Source organism: Triturus cristatus, chromosome 4_2 (genome assembly GCF_964204655.1).
Source record: "Triturus cristatus chromosome 4_2, aTriCri1.1, whole genome shotgun sequence".
In the NCBI taxonomy this organism is placed as follows: domain Eukaryota; kingdom Metazoa; phylum Chordata; class Amphibia; order Caudata; family Salamandridae; genus Triturus; species Triturus cristatus.
The window spans coordinates 591,661,974-591,688,191 of NC_140586.1; the positions used below are offsets into that span (position 1 = coordinate 591,661,974).

Below are 26,218 nucleotides of genomic sequence, written 5' to 3' on the forward strand. Positions count from 1 at the left end.
CCCTGCGTGGGCACCTGAGGCGCGCGGTGTATGGAGGTCTCTCCAGGGGAGCGCGGGGTTCTTCCTTGGCGGCGGCCGAGGTGTGCTGAGGTCCTTCTTTGGCTGTCGCAGGCACATGCAGAGGGCTCTCACGGGCCCCAAACTGCCGAATCCTGGGAGGGGGGGATTGGTTGCAGTCTGTGGTGCGGCGGCCAAGGTCTGTAGTGTTGTCTCCGCCTGGGCTGGACCATGTAAGGTGAAGGTCCCCAGGTGGTTCATGCCAAAACCCCCCTGAACGTGTGTGTAGTGGAAACGCCCAACGTCCCCTCAGACGGCGTGCTAACCACGGCAATAAATAGCCCGGAGCACTGGGCGTGGCAAGGATTATACTGGCCACTACATCAGTAACACGTGTGGTGTGACCTTATTGCTAGGCCGTAGGTTGCATCACGACATTGGCGATGAGGTGGTCTCGCCCACCCCATCGCGTGCGTTGCCTCCCTCCGATCACGCTCTTGCCCAAGGAGCAGATCGGCGCATGCCCTGCAGCCCTGCTGCCTGCCCCTCGCCGGCGCTGCTCCTGCACGTGGCCCCCGCTACCTAGGGGCCGCTGACGCCCTGCCCAGCCTCCCTGGTTGCCTCACTGGTCGGGCCGTGCCCACCCAGCCCTGGTACCTGCTTCCTACCGGCCTGGACGCCTACCGGGTGTGCGGAGCTGGCACACGCGGAGCCCCGGAACGAGCCTGCCGTTTCTCACGCATCTCGCGTGCAACGAAGTACCCGAGCCTGCCGTTTCTCACGCATCTCGCGTGAGGCGCCGATTCAACGCTTGGAAGCCCCCGGGTCGCCCTCCCTGGCATCCCAGGTGCCACTGGTCACCAGAACTGCACGGGGCACCCGCGATCAATGCCAGAGAGGTTAGTGCGTGCCCCCGGAAGTTTGCAAGTGAAGCCCCTGCGGCCCGCGCCCCTCCTCTGCGGCCATGGCCAACGTGCCCCCCCTGGAGCCGTTCGCAGTCACCGGCACCCCCCGTCGCAAGCCGCCCGGTGGAAGAAGTGGGTGGAACGGCTGGAGAACTACTTTGTCGCGGCGGAAGTGGCGGCCGAGCGGAGGCGTGCCATGCTGTTACACCTTGGAGGGGAGGCGATCCACGACATCTCGAAGGACGTAGCTGAAGGTGGCCCACCCAGGACGTACGAAACACTGTGCGACGCCATCACGGCGTATTTTAAACCGTTTGCGAGCGCTGATTATGAGAGGTTCCTGCTCCGCCAGGCCCCCCAGCTCCCAGAAGAATCGGTGGATGTCTTCTACGCAAGGTTGAAGAAGCTAGCCAGCACGTGCACCCTCCCAGATGCGGACGACAAAATCCGCGCTCAGTTCATCCAAGGCTGCGCGTCCTCGAAGTTATGCCAGAGGGTGCTGGAGGCGGACAACATGCCCATGCGCGACATCCTCACGCTGGGACGATCGAAGGAGCTGTCCAAGGCCAGGGCCGCGCACATGGTGCCTAAGCAGGCGGTCGCAATCAAGACAGAGCCGGTGTGCGCCCTCAAGACCGAGGCTCCCGACTTTCGCACGAAACAATCCCGGCGCAGAACTCCAAGACCGGCTCAGGCCTCCCCTGGCCGCGCCTGCGCGTGATGCGGCGGAGCGACGCCACACAGAGGAGCATGCCCGGCACAAGGCAAGATCTGCAGCGCATGTGGCAAGGCCAACCATTTTGCAAGCGTGTGCCTGTCGACGCCAAGGAAAAAGCAGGGTGGCCCACCGGGAGGGTAAGACAGCTGGAACCGCTACCCAGCACCCCGGCCAGCAGTGACATGGACAACAATGAAGCGGATGTGGCCTCCGTCCATCTCGTGCGGATGCTCAACACCCTGGCAGCCAGGCCGTCCCCAGAACCCATGTGCACAGTCACAGTACAAGACCAGGCTGTAGCTGCCTTGATTGACACCGGCGCGTCAATCAACTTGATGGCTGCTAGCGTATACCAGACCCTGAAAAACGCACCGACACTCAATCCGACTAGGGTGCAAGTATACGCCTACGGTACCAGTCGCCCGCTACGCCTGTGCGGGGTGTTCAGGACGGACCTGTCCCACGACGCCACACAGCTACAAACCAAAATCTACGTGTCGCAAGAAGGAGCTGGGTTCCTGCTCGGCTGCCGAACAGCCCAGGACCTCGGGCTAATCCACTTTGCACTCACAGTCCAAACCCGCAATTTGGACCAACTAGCACTGGAACATGCGTCACAATTTGAAGGAATCGGATGTCTGAAGGGACCTGCCATTCACCTCCATATAGACAAGTCAGTCGCCCCGGTGGCCCTCCGGCACCAACGCATTGCGTTCCACCTACGGCCCAAGGTTGAGGCAGAACTATGGACACTCGAGCGCGCGGGAATTATCGAAAGGGTGAGTGGGCCCACTCCATGGGTGTCACCTGTGAGAAGTTGGCCTGGTATATGCTGTTCACTAGTTCTAGTGACCACCTTGTACCATGCCAAGCAACCCTTATGGTGTGGTTGTAAGTCAACCTTTTTGGACTAGCTGCCCTAGTGGTAGCGTAGGCTAAGCAGTCTTTGAGGCTAAACTCGTGAAGCGTGTTAAGCAAGCTGTTTTACCAATAGTAACCCCCTTTTATACCAATGAAAGGACACCACACAGATATATATTCAAAATATATATGTATTTATTTCTCAAAGTAACCCCTAGTCTCTTTATGAGCACAGGAGCACAAATCGTCAAACAAGATTATCACAGAATACACAGAAGTTGCACTTTATATGGATAGGCCCTGGTGGCCACTCGAACCATATACTAAAATAGTGGTATAAGTACCACGAACAGAAAAGGGAAAAGGCCTAGGGCCTCTAGAATCGCTGGGCCTACAAGGAGCTAACGTCAGTTAGTGACCAGGAGGTCCACGGGTGGCGTGTGCAGAGCAAATAGTCACACGCGTGCTCCCATAGGTTTCAATGGGTGCGTAAAAAGTACAAAGTTACTGCAAAAGGAATCTTCCGGATGACCTAGGAACTTAAGATTTGGAACACAGGCACTAGAGATGTAATACTACACTTGGGCACAGGAGTGCCAGCTTTACCTCACCCACAGGAAGCGGGTGCATAGGCCTCGAAGTGCGTCGGGTTTCTTCTATCGGTTCCGTGGGGCCTGTAGACAAAAGTGCTGCAGGCGGTCGGTCGGGAAGAGATGCAGTGGATCCAAGAGTGGATCGGAGATGTGGAAGACCTGTAAGCAGAGGGGACAGTGTTCACAGTCACTAGCCAGTGACCAGCGTGGCACCAGGTGGGTACCAGGCGATGTCGGGTGCAAACAGGAAGGAAGGTGTAGCTTGACTCTGCAGCCACGTGGTCCCTGAAGGTCGACGACGTCCAGGAGTCGAGTCACGAGCTGTCCCACGCAGGCTCTCGCTGTCGGCGGTGTCGGCGACTGGATCGAGGCAAACAAGCCTTGGCAAAAGCAATTGTTGTAGGCAAGGAGTTTAAGCTGATGGTTCTGACCAGCAAGGTCAGAGGAACTGCTCCTTTGGAGGGGAGCAAGGGCCAGTCTGGAGCAACCAGACCAGCGGTGTTTGTCGTAGATTTCGTCGCCAAGATGGCCACTAGCCAGCGGGCCAGCAACCGGTTAGGCGCGTCGAGTGGCAAAATGCGGAAGGGCCCCACGCAGATCGTGGAGATGCTGGAGGGCTCACCTTTGGTGCAGATGCTGCTCGAGGGTTGGGCTTCTCAGGACCCAAAGCACAACTTGGAGGGAGCCTCGGTTGTTGCACTGGTCAGCTTGTCGTAGTCGTTTCAAGATGGCTGGCTCCACGTGTCTCGGTGCCTCCACGGGTCTCCTCTTTGCAGGGACTGTGGATCGGGCGGTGAGAGGTCTGGAGGTCCAGGTCTTGTCAGTCTCTGGGCTCGGGCTCCGGCGGGAGGCGGCGGCAAAGCAGACGTTGATTCGCTGGATGGTGCTTGCGTTAGCAAGGTGGTCACTCCCTGACCACAGGGGAGATTGGCTTCAGTCCTCTGTGCAGCAGAGCGTCGAAGTTCCCGTCTTCTTCTTAGTTTTAAGTTGATTCCAGGATGTCTGAAGTCTTAGGACACAGCTCCTACCTTTAAGCGGATTCTAGGGGCCGGACTACCTGCTAGGTCCCTCCCTATGGGTGGGACCAGGAAGGGGGGTGGTTACACCCCCAATCCTTTGTCCAGCTCGCCCCAGGCCCGGGACTGGTGTGCCCCAGGACCGGTTTGAACTGGCATATGCACCGAGGCTCCTTGTGAGCCACAGGCATGTCTGGTTTCTTTCAAGCCCTACCTGACCAATACACAAAATCCTGTCTGGGGTGGTGCACGCACCTCCCCTGGCAGGAAACCCTTTGTCCACACCTCCCAAGCTGGAAGGACTCCCAGCAGCAGGAGGGCAGACTTGTGTCTGTGGTGGCAGCATCCATTTTGTGGAGCTGAGGCTATGTCTGATTTTACCCGGGTTTCAGGTACTGTACATGTCGTGTCCCTCTAGAAGGGTGGAATGCTAACCCCGTCGCCAGAATTGGCGAGGGGTTAGTATTCCAATTCGTATGACACCTTACTCGACATGTTTTGATAAAGCCAAACCAAAGATAGCATTTAACCGCGAGGTTCATAATGCACTTAAGAGTATATGGTATGACGATATCTGGAAACAGTAGAAGGAAGCTGTTCCGACCACTGCAGACAGGCTCAGCTCATGCCAGAGCACCATCTCACATGGAACCAAGCACTCTGCCTTCAGGATTGTTAAGGCCTGCCATAGGAGTGACTTATAGGTTACCAGGTGTCCCATTTAAGGTTAGGTATAGGTATACTACACCTAAGTAAGAGGTGATTACACCAACTTACCCCAGCTGAGTGATCAGCCAGTTGTGTCAAATTGTTAGGCCAAGCCTGGGGTGGCATAATACATGCTGCAGCCCTTGGCAGGCCTTGGGTACACCAATGCCCTGGGGACCTAGTGTACACTGGTACAGGGGCTGACAGGGTGATCCACTTCCAATTGGTTATGCACCTAGGGTGCATAGTTTTAATTTAGTAGAGAGAACAGCAGGCTGGGGGTCTGATTGGCAGGCCCACAGCCTCAATATGTCCAAAACCAGTGAAGCAAAAAGCAAAAATTTGGGGTGACCATAGGATAGCAGACCCTACTCTCCTACACATCCCCCCCCCCAAACGCTGGGACATTAAACTAGCCTTGACCAGTCTCGTCTTCATGTCCTAAGTGGAAGTACCTGGAGAGACCATCTGCATTCCCATGGTCAGTACCTGGCCGGTGCTCCACTGTAAAGTCCATCCCCTGTAGGGAAATGGACCACCTAAGCAGTTTGGGGTTTTCACCCTTCATGTGATTTAGCCACAAGAGGGGCTTATGGTCGGTCTGAATCTTGAAGTGAGTGCCAAACAAGTATGGCCTCAGCTTCTTCAGGGCCCACACCACAGCAAAGGCCTCCCTCTCAATAGCTGACCAATTCTTCTCTCTGGGGGTCAACCTTCTGCTAATAAAAGCAATGGGTTGGTCTTGACCATCTACATTAAGTTGTGACAGCACAGCTCCCACACCCAACTCAGAAGCATCTGTTTGGACAATAAACTCTTTGGAGTAGTCAGGACTTTTCAGGATAGGTGCAGAGCACATGGCCTCCTTCAGGTCATCAAATGCCTTTTGACAGCTTACTGTCCACTGAACCTTTTTGGGCATCTTCTTGGATGTCAGATCATTAAGAGGAGTCACAATGGACCCATAGTTCTTAACAAACTTCCTGTAGTACCCAGTCAAGCCCAAGAAAGCTCGAACTTGAGTCTGGGTGGTTGGAGGGGACCAGTCCTTGATGGATTGTATCTTACTCTCCAGTGGTTGAACTTGGCCTCCACCTACAAGGTGGCCCAAATACACAACCTTACTCTGCCCTATCTGGCACTTAGTAGCCTTGATAGTGAGGCCTGCCCTCTGCAGAGCCTCAAGAGCCTTCTTCAGGTGGATCAGGTGATCCTCCCAGGTGGAGCTAAAGACAGCAATGTCATCAAGATATGCTGCGCAAAAGTCATCCAACCCAGTAAGGACTTGGTTCACCAGCCTTTGGAAGGTGGCAGGTGCATTCTTCAGACCAAAGGGCATCACCACAAACTGGTAGTGCCCACCTGGGGTTGAGAATGCTGTTTTGGCCTTAGACTCCTCAGCTAATCTGATTTGCCAATAGCCAGCTGTTAAGTCAAATGTGCTCAAAAACTTGGCAGAAGCTAGTTTGTCTATGAGCTCATCTGCCCTTGGAATAGGGTGTGCATCTGTCCTGGTGACAGCATTGAGTCCTCTGTAATCCACACAGAACCTCATCTCTCTCTTGCCATCTTTGGTGTGAGGTTTGGGGACCAGAACCACTGGGCTAGCCCAGGGGCTCTCTGAGGGTTCAATGACACCTAATTCCAGCATTTTATGTACCTCAGCCTTTATACAGTCCCTGACGTGGTCAGGTTGTCTGTAAAGTTTGTTCTTTACAGGCAGACTGTCACCAGTGTCCACCACATGGGTACACCAGTCAGTTTGACTAGGTATCAAGGAAAACATATGTGAAAATGATTGTAGAACCTGTCTACATTCAGTCTGCTGATGGGCAGTGAGGTTGCCTCCAAGGGTCACTCCTTCAACTGAGCCATCTTCAGGGTTCTGAGACAACAGGTCTGGGAGAGGGTCACTCTCTTCCTCCTGTCCCTCATCTGTAGCCATGAGCAAGCCCATGTCTGCCCTGTCAACATATGCTTTAAGCCTGTTAACATGGAGTACCCTGTGGGGACTCCGGGGAGTTCCTAGGTCGACCAAGTAGGTGACCTCTCCCTTCTTTTCCAGGATTGTAAGGGGTCCAGACCATTTGTCTTGGAGTGCTGCTGGGGCCACTGGCTCCAACACCCATACCTTCTGTCCTGGCTGAAACTCAACCAAGACAGCCTTTTGGTCATGCCAAGCTTTCTGTAAGGCCTGGCTTGCCTCAAGGTTTTTGGATGCCTTCTCCATATACTCAGCCATCCTGGAGCGGAGACCAAGTACATAGTCCACTATGTCTAGCTTAGGCTTTTTGAGAGGTAACTCCCAGCCTTCCTTCACCAAACACAGTGGGCCTCTCACAGGGTGCCCAAACAACAATTCAAAGGGGCTGTAGCCAACTCCTTTTTGTGGGACCTCTCTGTAAGCAAACAGAAGGCAGGGTAGAAGGATGTCCCATCTTCGCCTGAGCTTTTCAGGTAATCCTTTGATCATACCCTTTAGGGTCTTGTTGAATCTCTCAACAAGCCCATTGCATTGTGGGTGATAAGGGGTGGTGAACTTGTAGTTGACACCACATTCCTTCCACATAGCTGTTAAGTATCCTGACATAAAGTTGGTACCTCTGTCAGATACTACCTCCTTAGGAAACCCCACTCTGGAGAATACTCCCAGCAGGGCCCTGGCCACAACAGGTGCTGTAGTGGTCCTAAGGGGAATTGCCTCTGGATACCTGGTGGCATGATCCACTACCACCAGTATAAATCTGTGCCCAGATGCAGTGGGAGGATCCATGGGACCCACTATGTCTATTCCCACTCTTTCAAAGGGAACCCCCACCACAGGTAGTGGTATCAGGGGGGCCTTTGTTGTGCCACCTGATTTGCCACTGGCTTGGCAGGTAACACAGGAGCGACAAAACTCCTTTGTATCTTCATTCATATGAGGCCAGTGAAAGTGAGGGACAAGTCTGTCCCAGGTCTTGTTCTGGCCTAGGTGTCCTGCTAAAGGAATATCATGGGCCAAGGTAAGAAGGAAGCCCCTAAATTGCAGAGGTATAACCAACCTCCTGGTTGCACCAGGCTTGGGGTCTCTAGCCTCTGAATAAAGGAGCCCTTCATCCCAATACACTTTATGGGTACCTTGAGCATTCCCAGCAGCCTCAGCAGCAGCCAGCTGTCTGAGGGGTTCAAGAGAGGGACAGGATAACTGAGCCTGCCTCAAGTCAGCCCTTGAAGGTCCCCCTGTCCCCAGAAACTCAACCTGGTCAGGTTCAAGCTCTTCAGGGACAGTTCCTTCAGGGTCCTCTAGATCAGCTTCCTGGGAAGGCTGATCATCACTCTGAGGCAGGGGGGAAGGCACAGCCTTGACCCTCCTGTTCTTCTTCTTGGTAGGTGCTTGGTCCATTGTTCCAGGATCCAAGACCTGTGGTTCAGTGAGGCACTTTTTGGCCTGTGACCTGGTCACAGCAAGGACATGTGATGATATACCTAACATCTCTGCATGAGTCCTGTACTCCACTTCTGACCATAGAGAACTCTCTAGGTCATTGCCCAACAAACATTCTACTGGGAGGTCTGCACTAACCACAACCCTTTTGAGGCCAGTTACCCCTCCCCATGAGAAATTAACAACTGCCACACTATGTGAAGTAGTGGCATTGCTGGCATTGGTCACCAGGTAGTTCTCACCTGGTATGTACTGTCCAGGGTCCACAAAGCCTGGTGTCACCATAGTGACACTGGCACATGTGTCCCTGTAGGCTTGAGCCACTTTGTCATTAATTAAAGGAGTCTGTCTGTACTTGCCCAGGTTACTGGGGCTCACAGTCAGGGACAAATCAATGTCCCCATCACAGATCAAGACTGCCTGTGTCAGGGTTCTGTCTAAGTCAGAATCTCCTTCAGTTCCCATAGTGATTCCCACTACACCCTTTGTCTGGGGACCAACACTGCTAACAGTAGTACTGGGAGCAGGTGCCTTAGGGGCAACAGTGTTGGGGGCTCCACCCTTTTTGCAATCACTAGTCCAGTGAGTTGTATTTTTGCAATGATTGCACCAGGGTTTCTTTTGACCTTCTTTCTTCTTTTTGGACTGTTGTTGGGACCCACCCTCCTTAGCAGTAGTTTGGGGCCCTGTTGAAGACTTCTGGTCTTTAGATTTCTGATCTCCACCCTTTTGGTCTGTTTTCTTCTGATCACCCCCTTGGCCCTGGTTCTGGTTCTTTTGCTTAACCCTGGTTCTGACCCATTTGTCTGCCTTCTTTCCCAATTCTTGGGGAGAGGTCAGATCAGAGTCAACCAAGTGTTGATGCAGTTGCTGGTTTTGACAGTTATTTAAAATCTGTTCTCTCATCATCAAATTATACAATCCTGTAAAATCAGATACCTTACTTCCCAGCAACCAACCCTCCAAAGCCTTAGTGGCACATTCAATGTATTCAGACCAGTCCTGAGTCTGTGTCTTTTGGGTGTCTCTGAACATTAACCTGTACTGCTCAGTGGTTAAGCCTAACCCATCAACTAGAACACTCTTCAGGACTCTGTAGTTTCTGACATCCTCTTCTCTAACAGTGAGGAGTCTGTCTCTGCCTCTTCCCTCAAAGGAGAGCCAGAGGATTGCTGCCCACTGGTCTTCAGGAACCTGCTGTACTTTGCAGGCTCTCTCAAGAGCAGTTATCCACTTGTGGATGTCATCCCCACTTTTGTAGGGGGGCACAACCTTAGACAGGTTTCTATTATCGAAAACCCTATCTTTGTCCTTAGGGACAATGCTGCCACCAGTGGGCATAGACCCACTCTCTTTATGCTGTCTAGCCTTGCTAAGTTTCTCTTCCATCAGGGCTACTTCTAGCTCCTGCTTCCTGATCCTCAGCTGAGCTTCTTGCATCTTGGCCTCATGTTCCCTCCTCTGAGGGGTGGTCATCCTTCTCCTGGAGTGACCTTGAGAGCCTCTAGAGCCATGGGAAGCATTGGAGTCACCTGAGCGATTCCTTTGCCTTCCAAGCCCTGTGTTAAGTCCACTGGGGAGATCCAGTGGGGTGAACCCACTGTCAGTCCCCAATAGCCTTAGTTTAGCTGGGCCAAGTATAACACTTGGCACTGGGCTAGTTCTCCCTTCATCCTCACTACTGTCAGTATCCTTCTCACTCTCATCCTCTGTGGTAGGCATCCCATCTAAGGGGTGACTATTGGGAAGGGGTACCTCAGTGGCATCTTCAGAAGGGGGGCCTCCTGTTCCTGTCCCTAAGGGGGCTAACTGGGAAGCTTTCCTGAGCTCTTTTTGATTTTCATCTTCTTGCAAGAGCTCTCTGAGCAAAGCAGAGGTAGGGTTCTTGGGCTGTTTAAGGCCTCTAAGAGTTGCCAGCTGCCTGAGCTCATTTTGATTAAGGGTAGCATAGATGGATGGTGCCCTCGGGGGGTCACTCTCAACAGAGATGGGTACAGTGGACCCCTCTGCCCCAGCCATTGCTCTTAAGTGTGGGTGGATGTGTTGCAATCTACCTACACTTGGGTTTACCTACTAAACCTATCTAGTAGTTGTAGTCAGGGTGTGCTACTCCCTTTGCTCTACAACAACTAAGTTCAGTAGAACTTAAGTATATCTAATCTTGTTTTATATGTACCTACAGGTACCTATGTGATCTTTCAATTGGTAACCAAGAGATTACAATGGTAAAACACAGCAAGCTCAAATCCAACCGCTGCTCACCAATGTGAGAAGTTGGCCTGGTATATGCTGTTCACTAGTTCTAGTGACCACCTTGTACCATGCCAAGCAACCCTTATGGTGTGGTTGTAAGTCAACCTTTTTGGACTAGCTGCCCTAGTGGTAGCGTAGGCTAAGCAGTCTTTGAGGCTAAACTCGTGAAGCGTGTTAAGCAAGCTGTTTTACCAATAGTAACCCCCTTTTATACCAATGAAAGGACACCACACAGATATATATTCAAAATATATATGTATTTATTTCTCAAAGTAACCCCTAGTCTCTTTATGAGCACAGGAGCACAAATCGTCAAACAAGATTATCACAGAATACACAGAAGTTGCACTTTATATGGATAGGCCCTGGTGGCCACTCGAACCATATACTAAAATAGTGGTATAAGTACCACGAACAGAAAAGGGAAAAGGCCTAGGGCCTCTAGAATCGCTGGGCCTACAAGGAGCTAACGTCAGTTAGTGACCAGGAGGTCCACGGGTGGCGTGTGCAGAGCAAATAGTCACACGCGTGCTCCCATAGGTTTCAATGGGTGCGTAAAAAGTACAAAGTTACTGCAAAAGGAATCTTCCGGATGACCTAGGAACTTAAGATTTGGAACACAGGCACTAGAGATGTAATACTACACTTGGGCACAGGAGTGCCAGCTTTACCTCACCCACAGGAAGCGGGTGCATAGGCCTCGAAGTGCGTCGGGTTTCTTCTATCGGTTCCGTGGGGCCTGTAGACAAAAGTGCTGCAGGCGGTCGGTCGGGAAGAGATGCAGTGGATCCAAGAGTGGATCGGAGATGTGGAAGACCTGTAAGCAGAGGGGACAGTGTTCACAGTCACTAGCCAGTGACCAGCGTGGCACCAGGTGGGTACCAGGCGATGTCGGGTGCAAACAGGAAGGAAGGTGTAGCTTGACTCTGCAGCCACGTGGTCCCTGAAGGTCGACGACGTCCAGGAGTCGAGTCACGAGCTGTCCCACGCAGGCTCTCGCTGTCGGCGGTGTCGGCGACTGGATCGAGGCAAACAAGCCTTGGCAAAAGCAATTGTTGTAGGCAAGGAGTTTAAGCTGATGGTTCTGACCAGCAAGGTCAGAGGAACTGCTCCTTTGGAGGGGAGCAAGGGCCAGTCTGGAGCAACCAGACCAGCGGTGTTTGTCGTAGATTTCGTCGCCAAGATGGCCACTAGCCAGCGGGCCAGCAACCGGTTAGGCGCGTCGAGTGGCAAAATGCAGAAGGGCCCCACGCAGATCGTGGAGATGCTGGAGGGCTCACCTTTGGTGCAGATGCTGCTCGAGGGTTGGGCTTCTCAGGACCCAAAGCACAACTTGGAGGGAGCCTCGGTTGTTGCACTGGTCAGCTTGTCGTAGTCGTTTCAAGATGGCTGGCTCCACGTGTCTCGGTGCCTCCACGGGTCTCCTCTTTGCAGGGACTGTGGATCGGGCGGTGAGAGGTCTGGAGGTCCAGGTCTTGTCAGTCTCTGGGCTCGGGCTCCGGCGGGAGGCGGCGGCAAAGCAGACGTTGATTCGCTGGATGGTGCTTGCGTTAGCAAGGTGGTCACTCCCTGACCACAGGGGAGATTGGCTTCAGTCCTCTGTGCAGCAGAGCGTCGAAGTTCCCGTCTTCTTCTTAGTTTTAAGTTGATTCCAGGATGTCTGAAGTCTTAGGACACAGCTCCTACCTTTAAGCGGATTCTAGGGGCCGGACTACCTGCTAGGTCCCTCCCTATGGGTGGGACCAGGAAGGGGGGTGGTTACACCCCCAATCCTTTGTCCAGCTCGCCCCAGGCCCGGGACTGGTGTGCCCCAGGACCGGTTTGAACTGGCATATGCACCGAGGCTCCTTGTGAGCCACAGGCATGTCTGGTTTCTTTCAAGCCCTACCTGACCAATACACAAAATCCTGTCTGGGGTGGTGCACGCACCTCCCCTGGCAGGAAACCCTTTGTCCACACCTCCCAAGCTGGAAGGACTCCCAGCAGCAGGAGGGCAGACTTGTGTCTGTGGTGGCAGCATCCATTTTGTGGAGCTGAGGCTATGTCTGATTTTACCCGGGTTTCAGGTACTGTACATGTCGTGTCCCTCTAGAAGGGTGGAATGCTAACCCCGTCGCCAGAATTGGCGAGGGGTTAGTATTCCAATTCGTATGACACCTTACTCGACATGTTTTGATAAAGCCAAACCAAAGATAGCATTTAACCGCGAGGTTCATAATGCACTTAAGAGTATATGGTATGACGATATCTGGAAACAGTAGAAGGAAGCTGTTCCGACCACTGCAGACAGGCTCAGCTCATGCCAGAGCACCATCTCACATGGAACCAAGCACTCTGCCTTCAGGATTGTTAAGGCCTGCCATAGGAGTGACTTATAGGTTACCAGGTGTCCCATTTAAGGTTACGTATAGGTATACTACACCTAAGTAAGAGGTGATTACACCAACTTACCCCAGCTGAGTGATCAGCCAGTTGTGTCAAATTGTTAGGCCAAGCCTGGGGTGGCATAATACATGCTGCAGCCCTTGGCAGGCCTTGGGTACACCAATGCCCTGGGGACCTAGTGTACACTGGTACAGGGGCTGACAGGGTGATCCACTTCCAATTGGTTATGCACCTAGGGTGCATAGTTTTAATTTAGTAGAGAGAACAGCAGGCTGGGGGTCTGATTGGCAGGCCCACAGCCTCAATATGTCCAAAACCAGTGAAGCAAAAAGCAAAAATTTGGGGTGACCATAGGATAGCAGACCCTACTCTCCTACATCGCCCATCGTGGTAGCCAAGAAGCCGAAACAGCCGGACGCAGTGCGGATTTGTGTTGACATGCGCATCCCCAACCTGGCCATCAAGCGCGAGCGCCACCTGACGCAGACCATAGACGACATAGTTGGAGAATTGTCTGGCTCAAAATGGTTCTCTAAAATGGACCTAAGATCAGGGTATCACCAAATTCCCCTACACCCGGAATCCCGCCCAATCATCACCTTCTCCACGCACGCCGGCCTCTGGCGATATACCCGGCTGAACTTTGGGATATCGAGCGTGGTGGAGGTGTTCCAGAACATTATTCAGAACGTCCTGCAAGGGCTGGATGGCGTCTTGAATGTCAGTGACGACATTCTAGTCCACGCCCCGACCCTGGACGAACACATCCGACGCCTCCGGGCAGTGTTTACCCGGCTTCAGGAGTGAGGGCTGACCCTCCACAAGGAAAAATGCGATTTCCTACGGAAGGACATTAGTTTTTTTGGATACAGATTCTCCGAACAGGGAGTAGGCCCAGATCCGGAAAAGGTCAAAGACATCCACAAAGGCCCCACGCCTACGTCGGTGACGGCCGTTCGCAGTTTTCTCGGGATGGTCACCTACTGTGGGAGGTTTATCAAAGACCTGTCCGACCTCACTGGCCCTCTCCGCGACCTCACAAAAGTCTCCGCCACCTGGGAGTGGGGTCCGGATCAGCAGGAGGCGTTCCAGAAAACCAAGGCGGCGCTGTCAGCCGACACGACCCTGGCCTACTTTGATCCCCGGAATGAGTCACAACTCGTGGTGGACGCCAGCCCGACAGGCCTCGGAGCCGTGCTAGCCCAACAGCAAAGGTGCGGAGAATGGGCCCCCGTCGCCATCCTGTGGGGGTGCCTGCACTTCCACATTTATCTGTATGGACACCCGTTTGTGGTAATCACGGATCACAAACCCCTCGTCCCGCTGTTCCAAGGCTCCTCATTACGTCCTCCTCCTCGGATCGAAAAGTGGGTACTCCAACTCCAGGAATTCCAGTTCACCGTGGAGTACCGACCAGGCGCCCGCTATCCAGCCGACTTCCTGTCCAGACACGCCCGCCCGGCTACCGACTCGGAAGCCACGGAAGCCGCGGCCACAGAAGAATACGTCCGGATGATCGTGGAAAGGTCCAGACCTCTACCGATATCACTGGAGGAAGTGGCGCGGGCAACCAAAGATGACGACTGTCTGCAGATTGCCATCCAAGCCGTCGCGTCGGGAAACTGGAAGCCACTCCAAAGCCCGTCGTCTTTTCGCACGCCTGAGGCCCAAGCCTCACTGAAAGCACTTCACCAGGTCAGGAACGAACTACCTGTGTCTCCGGAGGGATGCCTCCTGAGAGGTCCCTGCCAGGGGCTGCCAAGCAGTCTCACCCAGCAGGCCGCCCTCCTGGCGCATGGCGCGCACCAAGGCATCGTCAAGTCAAAAACCCACCTAAGGAGCAAGCTCTGGTTCCCAGGCCTTGACAAGGTAGTAGAGAACACGATCCAGCGGTGTCCTGTGTGTTTGGCGACCAGCCTACCCATCCCTCCGGCGCCAGTGATCACTTAGGAAGGCCCCACCTCGCCATGGGTGCGAGCCAGTGCTGACTTTGGCAGTCTACCTGGGGGAAGATACATGCTCGTGGTAGTGTATGATTTCTCGCGGTACCCCGAGGTGGAAATCCTACCCTCAACAGCCGCAACCGAAGTAATCCCCAAGCTGGAGAAAATAATTGCTACCCACGGCCACCTAGGTGAACTGCGCACGGACAATGGTCCACCGTTCAACGGGGCTGAGCTGGCCAAGTACCTACAGTCCCACCGCATCAAGCACCGACGCATAACCCCGAGGTGGCCGCAAGCTAAGGGAGAGGTCGAGAGGCTGATGAGGACTCTAAACAAGACCATTCAGATCGCACTAGCGGATGGCCTAGGTTTGGAACTCGCCCTCTACCAATTCCTGCGCGAATACAGACTGACGCCCCATTGCACCACAGGAGTTCCTCCTAGCCGCCTCTGTTTTGGCTGGGCAATCAAGGACACCATCCTGCACCACCCCACGTGGGAGTCGTTGCCAAGCCCGCCTAACCGTTCCATGGAGAACAGAACAAAGACCAATCAGGAAGCGTCCCGGAAGAGGAGAGCCGCTGACAGCCCGATCCAAGTTGGCGACAAGGTGCTAGTGAAGGATCGCCACCCAGGCGGGAAATTCCGCCTACCATTCGAGCTAGACCCTTGGACAGTCATAAATGTCAACGGTACCCTGGTCACGGCAGTCAGAGACGGAGAAGAGGTCACCAGAAACGTGTCATTCTTTAAAAAGGTCCCGCTGGAAGCCGAAGAAGATCTTCCGGAGCCAGGAGACCGCCGTCCAGCGTCGCCCTCAGAGACAGGCAGAAGAAGAGGACCCCCGCACGACTGAGAACACAGGGACTGCCCCGACCCCGCAAGCTCACGGAGCGAATGCGCCACCAGGGACGCAGAGCCGCACAGAGACGGCCGGAGCGGATGGTTCCGAAGACCTGCTTCAGACCCCGCCGGACAGGCGCAGCCAGAGCAAGTACTATCTACGCCCCTGCCCGCAGCCATCCCAGAAGTATCGAGACTTTGTGGCCCGCTGTCAAATGCGGAAGTGAGAGCAGGCTGTGCTCCCGCCAAGGCCAAGTAAGACTGCTCCGTTTGTTTGTTTGTGAGACTTTTCAGTATTTACTGTGATGTCACGCCGCCACATGCGGTGTTGTTTGGTTTTCGCACCTCTAGGTAAAGGAGTTGTCGCCGCCTGGGCTGGACCATGTAAGGTGAAGGTCCCCAGGTGGTGTTCATGCCAAAACCCCCCTGAACGTGTGTGTAGTGGAAACGCCCGACGTCCCCTCGGACGGCGTGCTAACCACGGCAATAAATAGCCCGGAGCACTGGGCGTGGCAAGGATTATACTGGCCACTACATCAGTAACACGTGTGGTGTGACCTTATTGCTAGGCCGTAGGTTGTATCACGACAGGGTCCAGCAATGCAATCTGCAATCAATGGTCACCGACCCCAAAGTAAACTCCGGGTGCAGTGTTCGTGTTTAGTTGCAGGAAGTACTTCCTCCATCCCCATCCCGCCCGTAACTACCTGCACCCTGTGAACTCAGCCAGCTTATCGCTGAGGCCATCACATGGCTGAGCCAGGAGCTGCAGCAGAACACTGTCAACGTTTACTGTGTTAAAAAAAAAAAACAGTCCCCACTTGAAAAAAAAAGCGGTTGTGAGTGTCCCGGCAGCTCCAAAAGTGAAAGCACGCACAGCGAACTCAATGTAAACAAAGCACGTTACCCTGCCTCAAGTAGGACAAACTCAGTAAAGAAGATAGTGCACGTACGTGTAACAACCAAGTAAAGAGGCCAGCAGCCATGGGAGGTTACAAATTACGATATGTTATGTACTAAGGAGGGACTAACAAGCCTCATAATGAATCAGAAGGCAGCATTTAGGATGGATTAAGACAAAAGCCAATCAAAAATATGGGTGGGGGAGTGGCAGGGCTTCTCTCCCGTACTGAACTACCCCAGATCATCCCCTAAGTAGCGCTTGCGCGCTGGCTCAGGGCTCGATCTAAAAAGGAAATTTCAGGTGTTATTCATTACTGTATTTTCAGTAACTGATGTACGTTGGTTATATTTCTCAAGGTGTCTCAAAAGCACGTGTGAAGAAATCATGTTTGTAATGTTAAATACAGAATGCGTCCATATTGACACTAAAACCTCCTCATTACAATAGCATTAAAAATATCTTACAAGTACGACATGTGATAAATTTCTCTCAGGGATTCCTGGCACCTTTCGTTCATTTTGATTAGGTCTGCTGAGGTAAAGTTGTATGCATTTTTCATTTTAGTAATCTGTAAAAATAAAAAGGCGTGTATTCAGTTTACAAAACGAAAACATATATTTTTGCACTAGTCAATCTATGCAACCCCAAACTCAAAGAGCAGCACCATAAAATATGTTTGACAAGCACTGTATTCTGAATAGTTTAACTCAATGTTGAAAGGCTTTAAACACAGTTACATTGCTCTGTTTGTAGATATACCACTAGCATTAATATGAGGAAGGAAAGTTTAAATATATTTAATCTTACTTTTCTTTGAGGGCAATCTTCATTAACATTATTAGCACTAAATAGTGCTGACGATGAGCAGGATCCGAGATCAGTTCTCAAAATGTGCATCAATTTGTAAAAACGTTTCTGTAGAGAAGTTAAACTGGACAATAAAGGGTGACTTCGAAAGCCTATGTACATGCTAGATTGGCTATTTTTCTTTTTCTTCAGCCACATACTAATTCAGGGGAAATGTGCTAATCCCTATAACAATGACAAGCTAAAGGAAAAATTAAAGAAAAGAGGGCAACGTAGTTAGATTGACTGCAGAGTTTAAAAGCTGGAAAACTGATACTAGTCCTTTCCAAAAGTTGGTTTATTGACAACCTTTGATATTCTTATGTTTTCTTTGGTTTCAAATCATATTTTGATTGAAAAGGTTTTTCTGCTGTGTCATGAAACGTCTTCACTTTTCATGATGTAATCTTCCCGGGGTTAAAAAAGATAGCTATCAGAGATCCACATTAATCTGTCTGCCTGTTTCTCACCATCCTATAAAGTACAAGAAATGCCTGACCTCTTCTAGGGTGGCTGTGAAGGAGAACGAATTAGGCTTCAGAGCCTAGAAGAAAGGACATTCTGATCAGTGTCAGAAGGGTCAGAAAGAGGAAGAGGGAGCTCAGTCTACCTATGCTGGACATAATAATTCTGTGGACTCCCACAGAAGCAGATCTTAAAATGCCTAATTATGTTGTTCCCAATAAACATAGAGGATTATGGCATTAGGAACAGATAAGGTGGCGACCTATTCGCCATCGAAGGGTGGCTCACAGTTGAAACATCTCTTGATATTGAAGAGACCCAAAACATCAACCTTGAAGGACTCTTGAGGAGAAAACAGTTCAATATCGTGGCACCATTCTGAAGCCTGTCATACCTTGTTGACCTTGAATCGGAATGGTTAAAGAAATTTAAGACATTATGGGCCATATGTAGGTGGCATACACTTTACCGATTCTTAAATACCGAATTTTACCGATTCGGTATTTAAGAATCGGTAAAGTGTATGTAGGTAATAATTCGGTAAATGTTACCGAATCGGAGAAATTCGGTAATTACTGAATCGGTATTTACCGATTCGGTAATGAGGCACACCTTCCCATTGATTGAATCAATGGGAAGGTATGCCTCATTACCGAATCGGTAAATACCGATTCGGTAATGGGGGGAGCACATTCAAGGGTGGCAGGGTGTCACATTGAAACCCTGTTGCACCCCTGATTCCTGCTTGTGTGCACATGTGGCGGACATACATGCCCTAAGGGCATGTATGTCTGCCACATGGCACTGTTATTTCAGCAAAATATTGCTTTGTGCAATGTATTCGGTATTTAGCACCAACCTATATTTGGTGCGCTAAATACCGAATTCTTTTTCCTAGACATCACTCATTTGAGTGTTACCTACATATCATTTCAGGATTCGGTATTTACCGAATCGGTAAAATTACCGATTCGGTAATTTTACCGATTCGGTAAATTACCGAATCCTGAAATGTGCCCCCTACATCTCAAAAGCCTAAATACCGGTCGGTAACTGTATATTTACCGAAAATCGGCCGTTACCGACCGGTATTGGGCTACCTACATATGGCCCTTAGTGTTTTAAGGTATTCTATAATACTCACAGTCACCACCTTCTTGAGTATCTCCTATTGATGCAATAAATGTCTTACACTTCCGTAAGTGCAGCAAAGCTTTCTCTTCAAGTCCGAACATCTTTGAGAAACTGCACCATCAAAGTTCTAACAGGACCATGATACATTTGATCCCAGATTTTGTGGAGCTAAGTATGCAACTTTACTTACCAACTCTTATGGTCACAGCTGCTCCTTCTCACCTTGCCTGTGCAACATCCATTGTTTCTGACGTAAAATCCACAATCGGATTCTGTGGCAGTGTCATCAGCAGAGACACTATACTATTTCCTCCTCAACATCTGCAACAGAGAATGACAGGAAAACGCAAGACTCTGCATGGCAAAATGTTTTCAGCAAGTGCTATTGCAGTTTTGCAGAGACATGACAACTCACTGTAGGGTTCCCTACAAAAATTTGTAGGCCTCCAGAAAGACAGACTGGGGGTTTACCAGTTAATTTTAAATTAGTGCTTGATGGCCCAAATTATATAATCTCAGCTGCAGAAGAGTCTGCAGATTTAGCCACTCACGGTTATTGCCAAAGTTTTATTACAAGGTGCACTTGCTACCCCTAACAGGCCTAAAGACATTGCATACTCAACCTGTCTTTTTCAAGTACCACATTGGTCGGCATTTATGCTGATGATAAATGTAGTGGACTAAAATAGAGGTTAAAATGGTTCGGTGTGTAGGCCTGGAAAAGAAAAAAAGAGTGCAGCAAGAGGAGTGTGGTAGTCCTTTCAATACACAAAAGCTCCATGGAATACCACTGCACTGAAGGGTATCTATGAGTAGAAGGGTAACTATACGTTTTGCAGGGACAAGATTGTCAAGTGACTAGCTAATCTAATTTTGGAAATTGAAAAAATGGATTCATGGTGAGGGTCTTTTATAAAAACCCAAAAATTACAGGGAATCCAACAAGTTCTGTTAAGTGATCAGGAACCAGTGGCAAGAAGAAGTTGTATTCTACAAAATCATAGGGTTGTTGCAGGAACTAAACATATAGCGGGGGCAGCAAATGGGCAGTGTTAGAAATTAGGGTTCTGGTTGGCAGAGGTATATACTTTGTCCAAGCAGGAACCACAATCTTAGTAAGGGTAAGTCACAAACACACTCTAAATTAGCCTGTGCTCACCCCCTGGGAGCTTGCCACAGAGCAGTCAAGCTTAAGGGAAGAGGTAGTGTGTGAAGTATTTGTGCAGCACTTCAAACAGTGAAACAGTGAAAAAACCACACAAAAAGCTACCAACCCTGGTTAGAAAAATGGAGCTTAATTTATTGAACAAACCAAGACAAACACGTCAAAAGCATATAGCACTAACCGGGGCTATCTGGTGGCACTTGACTGGGTCAAATCTAAAAGTTCAGACCAATCGCAATGGACCATGGGTCATATTGCTGGGAATATAAAAGCAAAAGAGGTAATCTCAAAGATATGACTAACTGCAGAAGCCAGAACATTGTTTATATCCTTTTGTGCCCATGTAATTTGGGATACATTGGGGAGACAAGCAGGGAATTTCGTGTCAGATATAGTGAACACAAGTCGGCAAGCCACACAGGAAAAATGACCGCTCCCATTGTCCAACACCGCCATGATAAAAATCACTCCGACACAGATCTAAAATGGTATATTTTGGAGAAAGTAAGATCAAAGGCAGGTGTAACCACAGAACTGATTGGCAAACAAAGGGAAACTTTTTGGATTTTCAGTTTGAACACTGTTAAGGAAGGGCTAAATGAGGAAATCATCTGGAATACCACGCAGAAATGAGACAGCATGATGTGAAACAAGGTAGGGGATTCTGGCTTCAATCTCAGTGGTTACGATTTGGTGCCATAACTCTGACATGGTACATGATATAATGTAGTAATTACGATCATTCCTCATATAGGCTCTTAAAGTAATAAGGCAGTGATCCTCTAGCCACTGTCATGACAACTTATGTATGTGGATAACATCATCCTACCACTAATATTACATTGGCTAACCTGTCTATCACTTTTTTACAAACTGTTTTATATACTCCTATGATATAGATGAACATATCATAGATAAATAAAGTACTTTAGATAGACATTACTGTGGTCAATAATCATGACAGTAAATTGCACCGCCCAGTTAGCATGTAGACACAATAGTGAACCACCCATTTCAAGATGGCACCAATGGTACACTGTCTCGATATTCTTATCAACTGAACCACATCGGTAGAGTTCAAGGATTTAACCTTTGGATGGCTCTAGCTGAGAATTAAAACATATCACCTTGCTTGTACTAAAAAAGCACATATTAGATACCAGTGCGGCAATTTGTATTGACCTATAAAGGTCAGGCACCGACATATCAGGTCTCTTTATTGAAAAGGCATAACATATAAGATTTAAAACCTTTTTGATCATATATTGTATTTCAAGCAGAACAATGCAGTGATAACAAAAGAAATGCATTTTTGATTGGGTGCATTAGGTTAAAACATCTATTCAAATAAGGCGCCTGCCATCACACCAAGTTTTAAGCTCAGACTCCCCAGAATATACTCCACCGCCACTACACTGCGTCATCGTTGTGTTGTCTTTACGGCGTAGCTCACGTTCCGCCCCCATGAAAAAGAACGCTGAGCGTAAGCGGAAATCGCTGTTTTGCGGCGGGGTGATCGTACCAGATGTAGAGCACTCGACCACAGAACTTATGGTAAGCGTAGCTCAAGTTATGGATTCAAAGTGGGTCTGCACCAGGATTTTTAAACATTGGGCACTATTCTGATATGTTTTAACCATTGTTATAGGGTCGCGTGTAGATGTCATGCAAGAGTAACATAGTTAGGCATGTTTTACATGTTGGGACCTCGCAGATGTCGGTGGCACCTCTTTAAAAGTCTCAGCCACTGTCATAGTGACACATGAGGGCGGCATGTCAGTATAAGCTGACAAACTGTCAAGCAATGGATAATAGCGTCCTGCCGAGTACCTTGTCTGAGTATAGACATAGGACAGCCAGTACTACAATTGTGTTTCAGTAATGAAAGTTGTCTGGACCGTCCATCAATAGTCCATGCAGTGAGCCCCAGTATCACCCACTATAATATCTATATACGATCAAAGTAGGGGTAGTCTGGGCAAACTAAATACTAGGGGGCAGATTTATGAGCCCCTTGCGCCACTTTTGCGTCACTTTTAACATGGGAAAAGTGACGCAAAAGTGGCGCAAGGGGCTCATAAATCTGCCCCTAAGTTGGGCCATGTCGGTCCTTAAAGTCTTTACTACCATAGATGCACTGTCTGCTACAAGAGCCATGGCAGACTGAGAACACATACCACCTGCGTGGATACATGATAAACAATCTTATCAATGATTGAAAGACTTGGCCCATGTAGGCTGCACCAATGTGAAGTTAGTCTAGTTATTAGCATTATGTCAATGGACTGAAATATGCTTTTGCTGACACAAACTGATGGAATATCTGTTTTTTTTGTACCAGTGATCATAAAATGAATGAGGACTGGAGTATCAGGATAATTTTGTGACCGCGTACGCGCACAGCGAAAATATACCACAGTCGAATTGACCTCATATTTTATGGCATAGAAAGAAATACACAAACAGGTGTGTACACGTGCTCACACACGTTTAAAGTTTCCAACAATGGACATTAGTGAGTGTTCTAATTAAGTAAAGGGATATGATTCACCTTTTTTATATAATCGAAATGCAATAGCTTTTTTATATACCCTTACAGGGATTGGTGTTACGCTATACCAAGTGAGACAAACTCAGCTCCTACTTCCACCTGAAGATAAAGAACTTCTAAGACAACTTCAAAGACCACACCAGCCAACGATCACGACCAAGGAGACTGCAGCGACCATGAAAAGGCATCCACTCTGGGGCCCCCACAGACCCCTGCCCACCCCACATATACCACAGAGCCGCCACCACCATTGCGCCCATATTACGTGTCATCAACATCACTTTCAAGACCGGCTCCTTCCCCAACCACTGGAAATGCGCAGAAGTCAGGCCCCTGCTCAAGAAGCCCTCAGGAGACATAACGGACCTCAAGAACTACCAGCCCATCTCACTCCTACCTTTAGCAGCTAAAGTCGCCAGGAAGATCGTCAACGCAGAACTATCAAGGTTCATCGAAGACAACGCAATCCTCGACCCTTCCCAATCCGGATTCCGAAGCAACCACAATACCGAGACCACTCTACTCGCAGCTACTGATGACATCCGTGCCCTCCTCGACCAGGGCCACACCGCGCCCTGATTCTACTCGACCTGTCAGCAGCCTTCGACACCGTCTCCCAGCGCACACTCACAGACAGACTACACAACGCCTGCAAACAAGGCACCGCCCTCGACTGGATCAGATCATTCCTCACCGGCAGAAGCCAAAGGATCCGACTGCCACCCTTCCTCTCCCAACCCACTGAAATCAACTTTGGAGTCCCACAGGGATCATCACTCAGCCCAACCCTCTTTAACGTCTACATGGCCCCCCTCACCGCCATCGTCCGTTGACACGGCCTCAGCATAGACTCCTATGCAGACGAAACCCAGCTCATCCTCTCCCTGACCAGTGACCCCACCACCACCAGACTCAACTTCCAGAAAGGAATGCAGGACGTCGCAGCCTGGATGAACAACAGCTGCTTTAAACTCAACTCAGAGAAGACAGAAGTATTTGTCCTCGGAACCACCCCTTTGGTGTGGAACAACACCTGGTGGCCCACTGCTCTCAGCAGCTCCCCCGCCCCCACAGACCACGGCAGGAACCTCTGCATCGTACTCGACTCCTCCCTCTCCATGAATCGACAGGTCAACGCTGTGACCTCCAGATGCTTCAACAGCCTCCGCATCCTCCGTTAGACTTTCAAATGGATCCCCCCGAGGCTAGAAGACAGTCAACCACGCACTCATCACCAGCAGGCTGGACTACGGAAACGCCCTCTACACCGGTATCAACAAGTCCCTACACCGCAAGCTCCAGACTATACAGAACACCGCCGCCAGACTCGTTCTCTGGGCCCCTCGACGCGAACACATCAGCCAACACCTACGCAAGCTCCACTGGCTCCCCGTCGAGAAAAGAGTCACCTTCAAGATACTCACCTACATCTACAAATGTCTACACAACACCGGACCCCAATACCTCAACGATAGAATCACCCTCCCCATGTCCAAATGCAACCTCCGCTCCACCAACTTCCTCCTCGCTAAAATCCTGCGCATTCGCAGAGCTGGGGGAAGATCCTTCTCCTACATCACAGCCAAGACCTAGAACGAGCTCCCCACTGACATCAGACGTGCCCCCTCTCTGAACACCTTCAGGAAGGCGCTGAAGACCTGGCTCTTCGACTAATACGGAAAAATAAGTTGCTTACCTGTACACTATGGTTCTCCAGTATTGATATCTTTTATAGATTCACATGCTTGAAACTTCCCCATCGTCATGGTGGGAGTCTCATGGTAATTAGAAATATAGTAGTATTACAAGAAACATTACTGTAAACCCTATGTAAAGGGGGTTCAATTTTGTTACCTAGCGTACTCATCATAAGGTCCAATTGCCAGCCAATGAGACGCCAGCCCTTGGGACCACAATCCCCTGCAGAGCCACCAAACCTCAGATGTTGAGCACAAGTGTAGACTGAGCTTCTCATCATGAGGTTAGAGTGGTTTGCCTTAAAACGGAGAGGTGGGTGGGCCTCATGTGAATCTATGAAAGATAATAATACTGGAGAACGACAGTGTACAGGTAAGTAACTTGTTTTTTCTCCAGCATTGAATCTTTTATAGATTCACATGCTTGAATCAGAATAGCAAGTATACACAATTTTTATAATAGACGTTTTAAGGGCAGAACCTCTTTTACCCTTATGAACCATAGAAAACCATTATATCTGCTCCTAATAGAATACCGAGACAGCTATTTGTCTTTCTTGAAAGTCAGAACACCAAAGATTAAATATATATGAATACATAACAACATACGCATGGAATAATAACATATATTCATGTATATAAGTTTATACAATTCTGAAAAAAGTACCTTAGCTAAATAGCCGACGGAGCACAGCCTGTCCCACCGCTGAATCTCCTTTCCATGCCGTATCCAAACAGTAGTGTCCGGTAAAGGTGTGGACATTCGACCATGTCGCCGCTCTGTATTTGTCCGAGAGCGACACTCCCGCGAACAATGCTGTTGAAGTAGCCACCCTTCTTGTTGAATGGGCGGACACCTTTGAAGTTAGAGGTCTTCCTGCTTTCTCGTGACAAAAGGCAATTGTTGACGAAATCCATCTGGATATACTGTTTCTAGATAAAGCGTACCCCTTCCTGGGAGGAGCAAAAACGATGAGTAACTGATTTGACTTTCGGAATGTCTTTGATCTATGAATGAAAAATTGTAAGCAACGTTTGACATTTAGCGGACATCTAGCGAGTGAAGAGATCTTTCCGCTAGAGACGATGGCTCCTGAAAGTATGTAGGTAGAACAATAGGTTCATTGAGATGGAATGAAGTGTCCAGGGATGGCTAACGCTATTCACACTTGCACTCACGACACGAGCATAGGTGTATCCGCCGACGCTGACTACAGGGACCACAGTTCTTTGGGGTAACACGCAGGTAGGTCAGCAGTGTGCGACCATTTTGATGTAACTATTTAGTGGCTCTCTGAGCCGGGGAGTCGACGGACTCAGGTTACGCACCTGCGTTGCTACGAGAGGTACTAGACCTGATAATGATTTTAGCAGCTTACATTGCAACCCTACACTCTTTCCTACTCCCTGCTGACGAGAGGCAACTACCTCGAAACACGTGTCCAGGGATGGCTAACGCTATTCACACTTGCACTCACGACACGAGCATAGGTGTATCCGCCGACGCTGACTACAGGGACCACAGTTCTTTGGGGTAACACGCAGGTAGGTCAGCAGTGTGCGACCATTTTGATGTAACCTTCGGGATGAACGTTGGATTTGTTCTCAGTATCACCTTATCCCTCTTGAATTGCATAAAGGGTGCAGAAATTGAAAAAGCTTTATTTCACTTATTCTCCTGGTTGATGTTAGGGCTAGCAATATTGCCGTTTTCCAGGACACAGACTTTATGTCAGCCTTATGGATAGGCTCGAAAGGAGCTTTCATTAGCTGTGATGGACAGTGTAGAGTTGCCAGGGAATCG

At 49.9% G+C, this 26,218-nt stretch overlaps 1 protein-coding gene across 1 annotated transcript in view; it reads right to left on the reverse strand.

The window, feature by feature from the left end:
• Nucleotides 1-26,218, reverse strand: part of MSH4 (mutS homolog 4) — a 1,782,190-nt gene that overhangs the window by 699,834 nt on the left and 1,056,138 nt on the right. The window contains exon 14 of the mRNA XM_085599942.1: nt 17,021-17,124. Within this exon, the coding sequence (XP_085456068.1) occupies nt 17,021-17,124 (104 nt within the window). The remainder of the gene's footprint in view (nt 1-17,020; nt 17,125-26,218) is intronic.